Genomic DNA, 14,785 nt, shown 5'->3' with positions numbered 1-14,785 from the left:
AGAGGCGAGTTTGAAAAAAAAATCGTTCAGAGTCATAAGCTCTACCATTGATTAGTCTTATTTTTATTTTTTTCATTTCTCATTTTCTTTAAGAAATAAAGTATTAGATTATCAATTTTAGATTGTTCTTTTAAAATTATGAACAGCTACATTTAAAGTTGAATTCAAGTGAGAGTCAATGCGCATGTTGTTCTTATTATAAGTTCATAATTAAGTTAAAAAATTAACTTGATAAGTTAATTTTAAGCCTAATTTGATATCATCAAACATTTTATACCTTCATGTCAACATGAAAAGACAAATTTCATAAGATTCAGAATTATACCTCTAATTGGAATAGAACTAAGGTGTTCTTAAGTCCACCAAGCTTATTTGGAAGCTTAACTCAAAACCTATATGAGTTAGTTTCAAATGACAAATTCAACCATTGAAACTGATCTATTTCACGAGTGATGCATTTACACGTGAAATTTATAATTTTTGAAATAATAGTATAAAGTCAGGCGATTAAAAAAAGTTAATAAGTTAATTTTAATAATTCTTAGCTGAGCTAAAAAAAATTGATTCTATTTAAAATAATAAAATATAAAGAATCATGTTAAAATTTACACAAGCTTATTTTTAACGGTTTGGATCTAACTAAAAAGGTATAAAATAACCCGAATTTGAGTTATGTAGCACAAGTAAATTTATCTCGAAAATTTTATTTATAACATTAAAAAAAATTCAGAACATATTCTCGCATACATGATTTTTAAAGTGTTAAATCTATCTACTGTTATTCTCGTGCATGAATAGTGTTCCTGCTATTCTTGTTTTTTCAAATCCAGTCATTGAATTATTTCGAGATGTGTGCACAGAAAAGTTAAAAAAAAAAGTTGCTTTGAGATTCATTCTCGAAAAAAATTGAACGGTTGAATTTGGAAAAACAGAGATAGCAGAGTTACTGTTCACGAGAAGTGAATAACAGCGAATTTCATTCCCGATACAAATAGATGTGATTGGAGTTGTTCTGTTCTATCAAGGAGTTATATACTTATATGAGAATATATATATATCACATTGGATATTAATTCGTCATCGAGAAAGTGTGGTAAACATTGCACATTATTTAGTTAGGTGTCAACGCGTTTCAATGGGATTAATAGTTTTGCATTATTGTAATTTTTTACTTTCAAGAAAATATTGATGATAATAGTTCGAGGCATCTAATTTGACACAAAAAAGAAATTAATATTTTAGATTTTAGTTACTTCTGTATTAGTGTGTTTGTTCCAGTTTGAAAAGTTAATTACATAACACATTATTTTATCTGAATTAGTGTCTTTTCATTTCTTTACTTTTTTGTTCTACTAACACTTTTACAATCTATAGGAAAAGTAATGTTCCCAGCTTGCTTTCATTTGATGAGATAGTCAAAATTAATTATTATTTTTTTCAAAAAAAAAAAGTACAATGCGTCTCCTAGAATATAACTATTAATAATTTGCAACGTCGGTATAAATACCAGCAAGTATCTTTACCTAACTTTTGAAAAATACCAGCAAGTATCTTTACCTAACATCGGTATAAATACCAGCAAAATCTTTGATTCCAGTAGCAAATCCAGTAGTACTTTGACCTTAACTCAAGTTGGGTGTTAAGTAGTTGGCTATAAATTGAAATTTATGACTTTTCAATTTAAATTTCTCAGGGCTCAACGTCCTTTTACTAAGTAGGGATTGATTAATAGAGGAGGGATCCAATTACACTATATTTTGGTGACATCGAATTATACTCTCTATTTTTAAAGTTTTCAAATTTCAAACAGTCGATCTAAACCGTTCAACATGATGGATATATTAAAATGTGCTTGTAGATCAAATTTTATATTTTTTTGAAACTTTTTATTATTTATTAAGTATTTTACAAAATCGTTGTTTTCAAATCATTGAATTTTTGTACCTATCTTAATAAATAGTAAAAAAAATTCAGAAAAATATAAAATTCCATCTGCAAGTATATTTTAACATATCCATCATGTTGAACGGTTTGAATTGACTGTTTAAACTTTGAAAACACAGAATGTGATCCGGTGTCATCAAAAAAAGATGTAATTGAATCCCTCCTCTTGATAATATTGTATTCTTATAATTTTTCAATGTAAATGAAAATTAAGATGACATGATGCCTCCTATTATCAATATATTACCGGCAAGTACCTTTACAATGCGTCTCCTAGAAGTATGAATATTAATAATTTGCAACGTTGGTATAAGTACCAGCAGGACAAATGAATTATTCAGATTCGGTTCAGCGAGGTCAAAAATTCGTGATTCGGAAATAATTCGAGTATAATTCGGAAATGATCCGGAAAGTCACAAAAATAAAATTATTCTAGGAAAAATTCGTGAATAATTCATAAAATTCGAAAAAAGTTCATAAAATTCGCAAATTAATTATTCGAGTTTAATTCGATCAAAGTCCAATCAACCAAATAATTCAACGTTCAGTTCGACATCACAAAAAAAACAGATTATTCGGGTTTAATTCGCAAATAATTCGCGAATCTTGTGACTATACCAGCAAGTATCTTTGCCTAACTTTTCTAGTATAAGTAGTTGGCTATATAACTTTCAGTTTATGACTTTTCAATTTAAATTTCTCAGGCTCAACGTCCTTTTACCATGTAGGGATTGATAATAGAGGAAAATTTAAATTTCAAATAATTGATTAACATAAAAAAAAAATCAAATTGTAGCACATAAAGAAAATAACATATATCACATTTAACGATTTTATTTTGACATTTATGATTTAAATTTTCATTTATTAATGTTTTTTAAAATAGAGGCATTTGAACCCTCTTCTTGATAATATTATATTACTGGTAAATTTCTTAATGTAAATAAAAATTAAGATGACATGCTGCTTCCTACAATCAATATATTACGTTAAATTTATAAGAACTGTTATATTACAAAAAGAATTTCCATTGAAAATAAGTGACATTTTATATAGTTATAAACTATAGTGTTCGTAATCATCTGTGATGTTTTGGTGGTTTTGTGGGGCTATTCATAAAGTTTAAAAGTTTTAATATACATGGTATATTAAGTTTTTGCCGGGTTACAAATTAATTATTATTTGGGTTTTATTTTCATAACAAATTAATTATTCTAAGAAAAAAAAAATTATCACCCGCTTCATGATGGTCTATTCATATTCATCAGTTGAGCCATATAAATGCCAACTGTACCAAAATCATAGAACTGATACCCATTATACACCTTAGTACCTTACCAGCCCTTGTCATGAATAGTATACCCTGCTCTGAGGCATATGCATGTATTGTCTCTTTAAAGCTCAAATCAGGTATGTTAATGTTAGTACCAGTACCAGCCTGTTGTATTGCCTCCACCTGCTTGCTTGTAATGGGATGTACCAGTTCATCATGTCAAAACCAGTACTCACCAAGACTCTAATTCTTTCATTAGCTAACAACTCTTCTGGGAACAGATATTTCCAACCCATGTACCAATTGCACACCTCATTACAATCAGGATTGCTACAAAGCCAGTGGTATAGCGTCTGGTGCCACTTGTTATAAGAACCCAAATTCTAGCAGGTTCACCAAATGGTGCACTGGTATTGCATTGGCCCACAGCATGACCCAGTTAAACTGGTCAAGTTTCTGATTTGAAGGATTAACTTCAAATGCCTGCAATGCGAGCCGCTCCCAGTCAAGTCTCTGCCCCAACGATAGCATACATGTATAGTATAGGTACAGTCTCTGAACGTGGGTCCCACGAGTCTACACCAGCTGTGAACTTTGGCATGACCACGTCCTCCAAGATGGATTGTAAAATGAGAGGTGGAACGAGGCGATCCCAGGTTTCAAGAAAGCAGAGCATGGGCTCCGTAACTTATATTCAATTTACAAAAAAAGAAGATATTACAAAGTTTAAAACAAGGAAAAAACTGCACCTGAAGATTTCTAGCAAGATCCTCATGGCTGTGCACGATTGGTCTCTTAGCAGCTTCTTTCGCATTGCTCAGACTTTGTGAAACCCCAGCCTATCAAAAGAAACACATTCAAAAAGACAAGTAAACAATAAGAACATATAACATTTTAGTTGAAAAATAAAAAATATATTACACATCCAGAAGCCAAACAAAAATGGTTTACCAAGACATAACAAAAAATGTTTTTGTAGGTACAAAATAACAAAACCAACAATATTCATCTTTGCTTCAATAAAAACATATTGGGATCAATACTGCCTTTTTCTAGAGAGACAAGATCAAAGTTAAAACTGATGTGCAAAATAAAGAGAGAGTGAAGGAGGAAATAGTACCATGCACCGGTCATAGGCTGCACATTATCTCCAGCAGTGAGTGCTATTCTACCATGTGTGCACTTGTTGCAGAATATGTCTCCCCAGTTTCTACAATGCTGCTGTAGATATAGGAATTAAAAAGTTGGAAAAAACAATCAAGTTCAAAAACCTAGACAGTTGGCAACAAAAGAAAACCTACCCGGTGAACAAAAGCTTCAAAATCAGCTCCACATGCAGTGCATTTGCTGACCGCCTCATCAGGCACCTGAGGAGTTCCAAACTATATAGATCAGGCAACATATGTACAAAAAAAATGAAACAAAATTAAAATCTCTTGACAGAGAAGAGTAATTTCTGTGAATTCAAGATTGTATTATTTCATTCTTGATCAATCAATACAAGTGCACAGTATACAGTATATATAGCAGAGATTATCTAGCCTAATCATGGTTACACTCTGTTAACTAGAGTTGTAACAGCCTAACTATCTGACTAACAATAATATCGCCAACTGCCTAACAGTGAATGATTAAGCCACTGTATCATCTCCAGTTGAGCTATCAATGGACTTGTCCAGTGGTACTCTATTAAAAATACTAATTAATTTTATGCCAGCACTATCCTTCTCGGTATGAAGAGTTGACATGATTCATGGATATTCACAAAAAGAAAAAATGCAAACCCTCCCAGCAAAATCTTTCTGAATGAACATGAAGTTGTAACGATTGACGCAGCCAATAGATGACATGCTAGTCCTCCCCCCTCACCATTATATAATACTTGGAAAAACTACTGTGATAATAATTTTGGACATTTACAAGTTGCTCAAATTTCAGTTTGATATGAAATATTTGTTTTCCCAAAATTTACAAGTTGCTCAAATATGGATGTATTACTTTGCCAGAACTTGGCAATTATTATTGATAGTCACTGGTAAGATACAATTGGCTAGACCTCAGTCAGGCTCTGGATTAACTAAGCCTAAACACAGTTACAGATTATTTCTTACAAACAACACAAATTAATAATTTTTCATAATTAAGATTACCCATTGGTCCTTTTCCACATTTGAAGGTTTAATCAACTTCATCCAGGAAACTTTTTTCTTCTCAGTTGGCTGCTCGGGCACCTTACCAGCATCAGAAGCTGGTCTGCCTCTGCTAAGATGACCGCTCCGCATTTCCTTGAAAGTTTTTGAATAAAAAATGAGCTCTCTGATATAATAATTTTGAAGTAGTTGAAACTAAACTACAGCTGGGCTTTCATGATAATTTCCAAAACATATATGGAAATAAAAATTATGAAAGACAACATTCTTTTTCTGATCAGAGACTAATAACAAATATAGACATAAAAAATTGTGATATAAAAGTAGTAGAACAGTTCCAAGACCTCAGTTCTTCCGTACAATCCACTACTTCAAGATGGATAATATGAAAAGATCACTCACCTGTTGACACAAATATAATGTCAAAATTTATTCTGCAAAATGTTGACAAATTTGTCCCTACCCTAGAGCCTTTTGTCTTTTTTTCTGAGCTCCATCTAAACTACAAGAGCAACCCAAGTATATCTAGATATTCGTTTTTAAAAGTCATGCAATGGGATTATTATGCAATCAATTGAAAATCTTCGAATACAAAAAAAAGGGTCAGATCATATTCATCTATGCATATCATCCAAATAACAGCATTCTCTTAGAAACTTCCTGTGACCGATGCATTCTCTTAGATACAAATTAACAGAAACAAAAATATTCATCTTTGCTTCAATAAAAACATATTGGGATCAATACTGTCTTTTTCCTAGCGAGACAACATCAAAGTTAAAACTGATGTGCAAAATAAAAGAGAGAGTGAAGGAGGGAATGGTACCATGCATCGGTCAAACGCTGGGCATTATCTTTAGCAGTGACGGTTATTCTACCACGTGTGCACTTGTCACAGAATAGTGGATTGAAAACAGGCCGGACCGGGCAGGTCCAGGTCAAACCCGTACGGGCGGGGGATTGGCACGGGCACGGGTAGCTCAGACCCGTGTATTGCTCGGTCCGAGTAGCACAGGTTTATTTTCAAAAATCCTATCCTTACCAGGTTTAACCCCGGGTAGCACGGGTCCTGATCCGTGAATTGGTTCGGACAGGTACGGGTTCGGTCCGGACCGATTTTTTTTTGTTTTTTTGTTTTTTCTTTTCTTTTTAAACCAATAAAATATAAATCAAAATTCATTTAAACTAAAATTTATTTGACATGATTGCATATTTGAACTCAATAATTTTTGCTATAATAAAATATAAATCAAAATTACGAATTATTTTAAAACAATGTTACTTAAATTTACTTTACAATATCTTAACTCAATTACTTTAAAAAATATATATAAATCAAATTTTTTTAAAATCAATTGCTTTAAAAAAAATTATGAATTATTTTAAAAACAAATGTTACCCTCGTCCTTTATTCCGAGCTTGGGACCGGCTATGTAAAATAACATAGGCGGAGTTCTAACTTTTTTTTTTGTTAGTAATTCTTCTTTAAAATGAATAATTTAAAAACTAATTGAAATGTTTAAAAATTTATATTTATAATTTAAAAAATAACCATAAAAATTAAAAGAGGTTAGAAATTTATAACTACCCAACTAGAAATTCTAATTCATATACCATAGTTCGCTTCTTCTGCACCGTCTGAATTAGCTTCGGGCCGTGATTCGGTACCACTTTCTTCAGTTTCGACTCCGGATGATGTTGCTTGAGGATCTCCATGTTGCGTGGGATTTTCAGCATCAATCCAATCTTTCAAACACAAAAGTCTCTCAAAAACATGTGCACCCAATTTACTGCGTTTATTGGCGAGGATCCTGTTCACCGAACTAAAACAACATTCGGAAGGGACGGTTGACACGAGCACGGCAAATACGTCGCGGGCCATCATCGCTAGCGTTGGATAGGCACTTGCCTCCTCCACCACGTCATGATGTCAACTCCCTTCTTCTTCTTCGCAAGGCATCATAACATAGCTCAATAACTCATCCGTGCCTTGGGATGTGTGCAAATCGTTATCCAACTAAAAAATCTGATAACATTCCACCACCACCACTATTGCTCCTAGAACTATTAAAAAATAAAAAAAATTAGTGGACAAATATTGTACATATTATAAATAATAAAGATTAAAAACACATGTATATTTATATTCATACCTAGCGGCAACACAGGACGAAGATGGTTGGTTTTGGTTGTCATTTATTCTTGAGTTGTATAAGTCAAATATCTCATCGAAGGCCTTATCCACGTGTCTATCCACCCCAGTTAAGTCTAAATGTAGATTCCTCTTGTACTGTTGAAGTATCCTGATCGTGAAATGTTTTTTGTATGCCGGATTGAGGCAGCTTGCGATAATGGCCAAGAGAGGGTACATCTTTCCAATATTTTAGAAAATTTCTTTCATAGCATCTACGATCGGCTTGAGAGAGGAATCGGCGCTTTCAGCTTCTTCCAATTCACGATAAACCTTGGAAATTTGGTAAGAGATGTTTGAGCAACTCAAATGCCGTCGTCGAGTACAAGCAGGATAGCCTTGCTAGTTGCCTCCATTCTCCGACGGTGGGTTCCAATCCACTTCCATCGGTTGAGTTTCTCAAAAACTCTCATATAGGTAAGTAAAGTAAGGAAGACATCGATTCAACATCCTATAGGTAAAGTTTCAACGAATACTTATATTTCAAGGTACTCTCAATCTGCTCAATCCCAACCAGCCACACAAAGCCGCAAATTTTTTTTTTCTTCTTGATTTGAAAAAATATGGACAAGACCTCCCTTAAATTTAATTATCAATTATTTGACAGCTTCTGTTTTAAGGCCCGCCTTCACGACGAGGTTAAGTATGTGGCAAACACACTTTTGGTGAAACATTATACCATTCATGATTAGGTTCAGTGACCGTTTAAAAAGATCAATGGAAATTATGTTGTTGCTAGCATTATCGAATGAAATGGAAAAAATCTTGTTCTCTAAATCCTTTTAAGGTTATGTTCTTGTAAAACTTCAATAATGGATTGTTAAATTATTGATACAGTGTGCGGAGAATCCAACACCCGAAAACTTAATACTTTTTTTGTAATACCCAATTTTCATCGATCCAATGCCCGGTAATACAAGAGTACGCAAGTCTATGTTTACCGGTAGTCCAGATATCAAAGGTAATTGAGACCTTATTGGTTGCATATGCAAATATAGCTCGTAGGTCATTTTTTTCGGTCGGTAAACTATTTTTTTATTTTATTAACCATCTTTCTATAATGGAACCTCTTGTACATTGGTTGACCACATCCCGAATAACCAACCGGACAAAACTCATGCAATTACCCATACTTATTGGTTGTTTTTTGTGGGTAATGTATCGAGCCAATTCACTAAGCATTATCGATTCATCATATCTTTGGTGGATTCTGGTACCATTCGGGTTTGGATCAATCTCGGATCAGCATTTTCTTGTGGACCTCATTTTTTCTTTGGTGAACTTCGATATGTCTCTTAAAACTAGACATACCATTAGATTTTACATACTGAAAAATATTGTTTTTTACAACCTTTTACCTTACATCGTAAAGTATGCATAGTGCCGTTCGGGAGGTAAGCCATTTCATACAGGGCAACCAATCTACATCGTATCCGGGAGCTCTTTTATTCATCTTTACTGCTGGTTCTTCTGAGGGGACACTTGTCGAAGGAGTGACATCTTCGGCTTGAATTTCAGGGACACTTATCGAAGAAGTACCTCCTATAGAGGCAGTGAATTGACTCGATTCTATAGAAGAAGTGCCTCCATATGTAGCGTGAGGATTTTGAGGATAATATGGTAGTGTCATTTTGGGGGATCTTGTGGAATGAATATGTTTGGATCGTGAGGATAATACGGTGCATCCATTTGGGAGGTTGTTGCGGGTTCAGGCGGGCGGGTTCACAGTCCAGGCGGGCGGGTAGGCGGGTTCACCGTATTATCCGCAACAACCCCCCAAATGGGTCACTATCTTATCCTCGCGATCCAAACACATTCATTCCGCAAGATCCCCCAAATGACACCATCGTATTATCCTCAAAATCGTCACGCTACATATGGAAGCACTTTTTCTATAGGATCGAGTCAATTCACTGCCCCTATAGGAGGTACTCATTTGACAAGTGTCCCTGGAATTCAAGCCGAAGATGTCACTCCTTCGACAAGTGTCCCCTCATAAGAACCAGTAGTAAAGAAAAATAAAATAGCTCTCGTATATAGTGCAGATTGGTTGCCCTGATATGAAATGACCTACCTCTTGAACGACACTCTGCATACTTTACGATGTAAGGTAAAATGTTGCAAGAAACTGTATTTTGAGTATGTAAAATCTAATGGTATGTCTAGCTTTAAGAGACATGTCGAAGCTCACCAAAGAAAAAATGAGGTTCCACAAGAACATGCTGACCCGAGATTGATACAAACCCTTGTGAACCCGGATGGTACCAGAACCCACCAAAAATATGATTAATAAATAATGCTTAGTGAATTGACCCGATACATTACCCACAAAGAACAACCAATAAGTATGAGTAATTGCATGAGTTTTGCCCGGTTGGTCATTCAGGGGTGTGGTCAACCAATTTACAAGAGGTTCCATCATAGAAAGGTGGTTAATGAAGTAAAAAAAAAAACAGTTTACTGACCGAAAAATTACCTATGAGCTATATTTGCATATGCAACCAATAAAGTCTCAATTATCTTTGATATCTGGACTGCCGGTAAACATGGACTTGGGTACTCTTGTGTTACCGGGCATTGGATCGATGAAAATTGAGTATTACAAAAAAAAGTATTAAGTTTTCGGGTGTTTTGATTCTCCGCACACTGTATCAATAATTTACCAATCCATTATTAAGGTTTTACAAGAGTATTACCTTAAAAGAGATTTAGATAACAAGATTTTTTGCATTTAATTCAATTATGCTAGCAACAACATAACTTTCATTGATATTTTTAAACGATCACTAAACCCAATCATGAGTGGTGCAATGTTTCACCAAAAGTGTGCTTGCCACATACTTAACCTCGTCGTGAAGGCGGGTCTTAAAACAGAAGCCGTCATAGAATTGATAATTAAATTTAAGGGAGGTCTTGCTCATATTTTTTTCAAATCAAGAAAGAAAATAACAGTTTGCGGCTTTGTGTGGCCGGTTGGGATTGGGCAGATTGAGAGTACATTGGGATATAGATATCCGTTGAAACTCTACCTATAGAATGTTGAACCGATGTCTTCCTTACTCTGCTGCTATAGGGGAGTTTTTGAGAAACTCAATCGCCGATGGAAGTGGATTGGAACCCACCATCGGAGAATGGGGCAACTAGCATGGCTTAAAAAATTTCTTGGAACTTTTTTTACAGCAACCGTCAAACTATCGTGTTTGTACTCAACGACGGCATTTGAGTTACTCAAACATCTCTACCAAATTTTCAAGGTTTATCGTGAATTGGAATAAGCTGAAAGCGTTGATTCCTCTCTCAAGCCGATCGTAGATGCCATGAAAGAAAATTTTATAAAATATTGGAAAGATGTACCTCCTCTTGGCCATTATCGCAAGCTGTCTCAATCCAGCATACAAGAAGCATTTCACGATCAAGATACTTCAACAGTACAAGAGGAATCTACATTTAGACTCAACCGGAGTGGATACACACGTGGATAAGACCTTCGATGAGATGTTTGACTTGTACAACTCAAGACTAAATGACAGCCAAAATCAACCGTCTTCGTCCCATGTCGCCGCTAGGTATGAATATAGATATACATGTGTTTTTAATTTTTATTATTTTTTAATAGTTCCAGGAGCAACACAGTGGTGGATTGTTATCATATTTCCAGTTGGATAATGACCCGCACACATCCCAAGGCACAGACAAGTTATTGAGCTATGTTATGATGCGTCGCGAAGAAGAAGGGGGTTGACATCATGGCAATGATGGCCCGCGACGTATTTGTCGTGCCCGTGTCAACCGTCCCTTCTGAATGTTGTTTTGGTTCGACGAACAGGATCATCGCTGATAAACGCAGTAAGTTGGGTGCACATATTTTTGAGAGACTTGTGTGCTTGAAAGATTGGATTGATACTGAAAATCGCATGCAACATGGAGATCCTCAAGCAACATCATCCGGAGTCGAAATTGAAGAAAGCGGTTCGAGCCGCGGCCCGAGGCTAATTCGAATTCAAACGGTGCGAAAGAGAGCGAACTATGGTATATGAATGAGAACTTTTAGATAGACAGTGTCGGTATAAATTTCTAACCTCTTTTAATCTTTATTTATTTTTTAAATTATAAATTTCTGAACATTTCAATTAGTTTTTAAATTATTCATTTTAAAGAATAATTACTAACAAATAAAAAAGTTAGAACTTCGCCTACGTTATTTTACATAGCCGGTCCTAAGCCCGGAATAAAAGAGGAGGATAATTTTTGTTTTTAAATATATTGTTTTAAAATCATTCATAATTATTTTAAAGTAATTGATTTAAAAAAAATTATTTTTATTTTATTGTTTTAAAGTAATTGATTTAAGATATTTTAAAGTAATTGATTTAAGATATTTAGGACACCCATTTGGGGGCATTTTGAGAATTGTTGTGGATAATACGGTGATGGCATTTTGTTAGGATTTTGTTGATAATTTTGTGAATAATAGTTGGCATATCGACTGAAAAAAATTCGTGAGACACTCGCGGCCATTTCTTCTACCGATTCGCACAGATTTGCCTTTTTAACCTATTTAAAAAAATAAATCTAATTACTTCACATATTCAAAAAAATAAATCTAACTTATTTATTTAACGTATTAAAAATAAATCCGAATTTAAAAAATAAAGTATAACTTATTCAAAAATAAATCTAATTACTTGACATATTAAAAAAATAAATCTAACCTATTTATTTAACCTATTAAAAATAAATCTAATCTATTAAAAAAATATAATATAATTATCTAACAATTACTACAAATTAAATCTAACATACACTATATATAAATCTAACATAAACTATATATAAAATAAATGTAACCTTCAAATCTCACGGAAAAATCTTGCGGGAGGTGCCGAACTTCGTAATTTTAATACCTTCGTAATTCTATTTGCGTATTTGTAGAATAAATTAAATTTACAACTATATTTTTTTTAACAATAAATTTAAAATTTGAGAATAATGAAAATATTGAGATTTGAGAGTATGAGATTGAGAGAATGAGAGATGAAAAATCATAAGAGTATGAGATGTGAAAATTTGTGAAGGATGGTGATATATTTAAGAAGGTTTGTTTGGAGGAAAATAAAACTTTTTTTAATTTGAATTTTTTGAGGGTTAGGGCGGGCGGGTCCGAGTTATCATGGGTTTTTTTTTCAAAAAAAGAGTCCCGGCCCGTTTTAACCCTTACCCGACCAATTTGCCTCCGGGTACGGTCCGGTCCGGATCCAACCCGGGCGGGTATTTTCAATCCACTATCACAGAATATGTCTCCACAGTTTCTACAATACTGCTGTAGATATCATATAAGGAATAAAAAGTTAGAAAAAACAATCAAGTTAAAAAATGCACAGAATACCCGGCGAACAAAAGCTCCAGAATCAGCTCCACATGCAGTGCACTTGCTGATTGCCAGGAACCTGAGGAGTTCCAAACTATATAGATCAGGCAACATATGAACAAAAAAATGAAACAAAATACTAATTAATTTTATTCCAGTACTATCCTTCTCTGTACCAAGAGTTGACATGATTCATGATATTCACAAAAAGATAAAATGAAAACCCTCCCAGCAAAATCTTTCTAAATGAACATGAAATTGTTACGATTGACGCAGCCAATGGTTGACATGCCCTTCCCCCTCATTATATAATACTTGGAAAAACTACCGTGATAATATTTTTGGACATTTACAAGTTGCACAAATTTCAGAATACCTCTTTATCAAATCCTGTAAGAAAGGCACACAAAGAGGAAATCACTGTTGGTCCTGCTAAATAGCAATAAAAACAAGCTTCATTTATGATAAAGTAAACTATAACAAGCTTGGCAGTGTCACCCTTACCCAGGACCTCCTTATTCGTAAGAGAAAGGTAACTGATCTTATCCAATGCCTGTACAATACAAATAGTTCAATTTTACTTACTGCATCAAACAGTTGTTCGATTATCATTCTTTCAAGAGAAAATGCTACATTTAAAAAAAAAGGAGGAAAAAACACAAGAAAACCTAAAGGAAGGTAGATTTCTCCAGCTGCTCCTTGGTAGATCCAAAAATACAGAAAATCTCCTTCCAGACATAATTCATTCTCAAGAATTATTCATCAAGCCCAACAAGTTTCCCATCTGACTTTGACCTGCAATAGTAAAGTGCCAAAACCAATTCTTAATACCGACTACATAAATTGGGTTTGATTATTTCATAGCCATACAAGAAAGGAATAATAAAGTAAAACACGTTTCAACTCTCAAGAGGTTACCGAGCTCGTTCCTATTCTGATTCAGTTTCCTCTTCCTCTGATGCGGCTTTCTCCTCAGCTAATTCAGAAAAGCAAAATTGTTAATTACAAACTTCCTAAAACAAGCTACAGATGTTGACTACTGGTACATACATGATTCCTCTTCCTCACAGGATTCCTCTTCATCAACATGCACTTCAACATCGACCTCTTTGCTTGCAGACAAGTAAATTGGGAACTTAATTAAATTCATAATAACTCTTTACCGAATCCAGTAAGAAAGACACACAAAGAGGAAATCACTGTTGGGCAAAGTTGTTAATGACAAACTTCGTAAATAAGCTACAGATGATGAACTGGTACATACATGATTCCTCTTTGTCAACAGGCACTTCAACATCGACCTCTTTGGTTGCAGACAAGTAAATCGGGAAGATAAATAAATTCATAATACCTCTATACTGAATCCTGTAAGAAAGGCACACAATGAGGGAATCACTGTTGCTCCTGCTGAATAGCAATAAAAACAAGCCTCATTTATGATAGAGGAAACTATAACACTTTAGCCTTGAGAATGTAAAAGAAGACGAATAAGTTACTTTCAATTTGCCTTCTTCCAAATATTCCTTGGCTTCTTCTCTGAGATGCAATTAAGTTATCTCTCCCCAGATACTGCAAATGAACCATACATATCTGATATCATAAGACAAGAAAAGTTTAACATACTTTGAAAACAGATATGTAAAGTGAAGGATCAATTAGAACTTTTTTTGACCATCTGTCATCATTGTACTTGCTGATAACCTCGACATGATCAGCAACAAGATACACAGAATGGAAACCCCACGTCGAATTGGGAAATGAGGTTGAGATCACCTCCTTTTTGCACCCCTTCTCAACAAATGTTGTACATGATAAAAGTAAACTTATTAAATGTGTCAAAAGTAAAATTATTGGCAAAA

General features: G+C 34.2%; 1 protein-coding gene across 6 annotated transcripts; it reads right to left on the bottom strand.

Moving 5' to 3' along the window:
• Nucleotides 1-3,034: 3,034 nt before the first annotated feature.
• On the bottom strand, nucleotides 3,035-14,485 carry LOC144556401 (protein FREE1-like). Of its 6 annotated transcripts, XM_078304748.1 has the most exons (5): nucleotides 6,194-6,368; nucleotides 5,368-5,502; nucleotides 4,519-4,584; nucleotides 4,338-4,438; nucleotides 3,035-4,056 (listed from the first exon to the last, which is right to left on the bottom strand). In XM_078304748.1, exons 1-5 carry the CDS (start codon nucleotides 6,194-6,196, stop codon nucleotides 4,035-4,037), a joined length of 327 nt encoding a protein of 108 aa, XP_078160874.1. In that variant the 5' UTR covers nucleotides 6,197-6,368; the 3' UTR covers nucleotides 3,035-4,034. The 6 variants fall into 6 exon arrangements, 1 of the variants encoding a protein (XP_078160874.1); XR_013512371.1 differs by lacking the exons at nucleotides 4,519-4,584; nucleotides 5,368-5,502; nucleotides 6,194-6,368 and adding exons at nucleotides 13,595-14,291; nucleotides 14,423-14,485 and having other exon boundaries at nucleotides 3,035-4,438; XR_013512374.1 differs by lacking the exons at nucleotides 4,519-4,584; nucleotides 5,368-5,502; nucleotides 6,194-6,368 and adding exons at nucleotides 13,595-13,902; nucleotides 13,977-14,479 and having other exon boundaries at nucleotides 3,035-4,438.
• Nucleotides 14,486-14,785: the final 300 nt, after the last annotated feature.

This window comes from Carex rostrata, chromosome 7, assembly GCF_964058835.1.
Source record: "Carex rostrata chromosome 7, lpCarRost1.2, whole genome shotgun sequence".
NCBI classification, from domain to species: Eukaryota; Viridiplantae; Streptophyta; class Magnoliopsida; order Poales; family Cyperaceae; genus Carex; species Carex rostrata.
Note: the sequence above shows the minus strand (reverse complement) of the source record. Positions and strands in the feature narration are given on the sequence as shown.

Coding starts and splice junctions, on each gene's coding strand:
- LOC144556401 (XM_078304748.1), bottom strand. Junction 4,439..4,518: donor TTGAAGCTTTTGTTCACCGG/GTAGGTTTTCTT, acceptor CTATATCTACAG/CAGCATTGTAGAAACTGGGG. Junction 4,057..4,337: donor CAGCCTATGACCGGTGCATG/GTACTATTTCCT, acceptor TTCTTTTGATAG/GCTGGGGTTTCACAAAGTCT.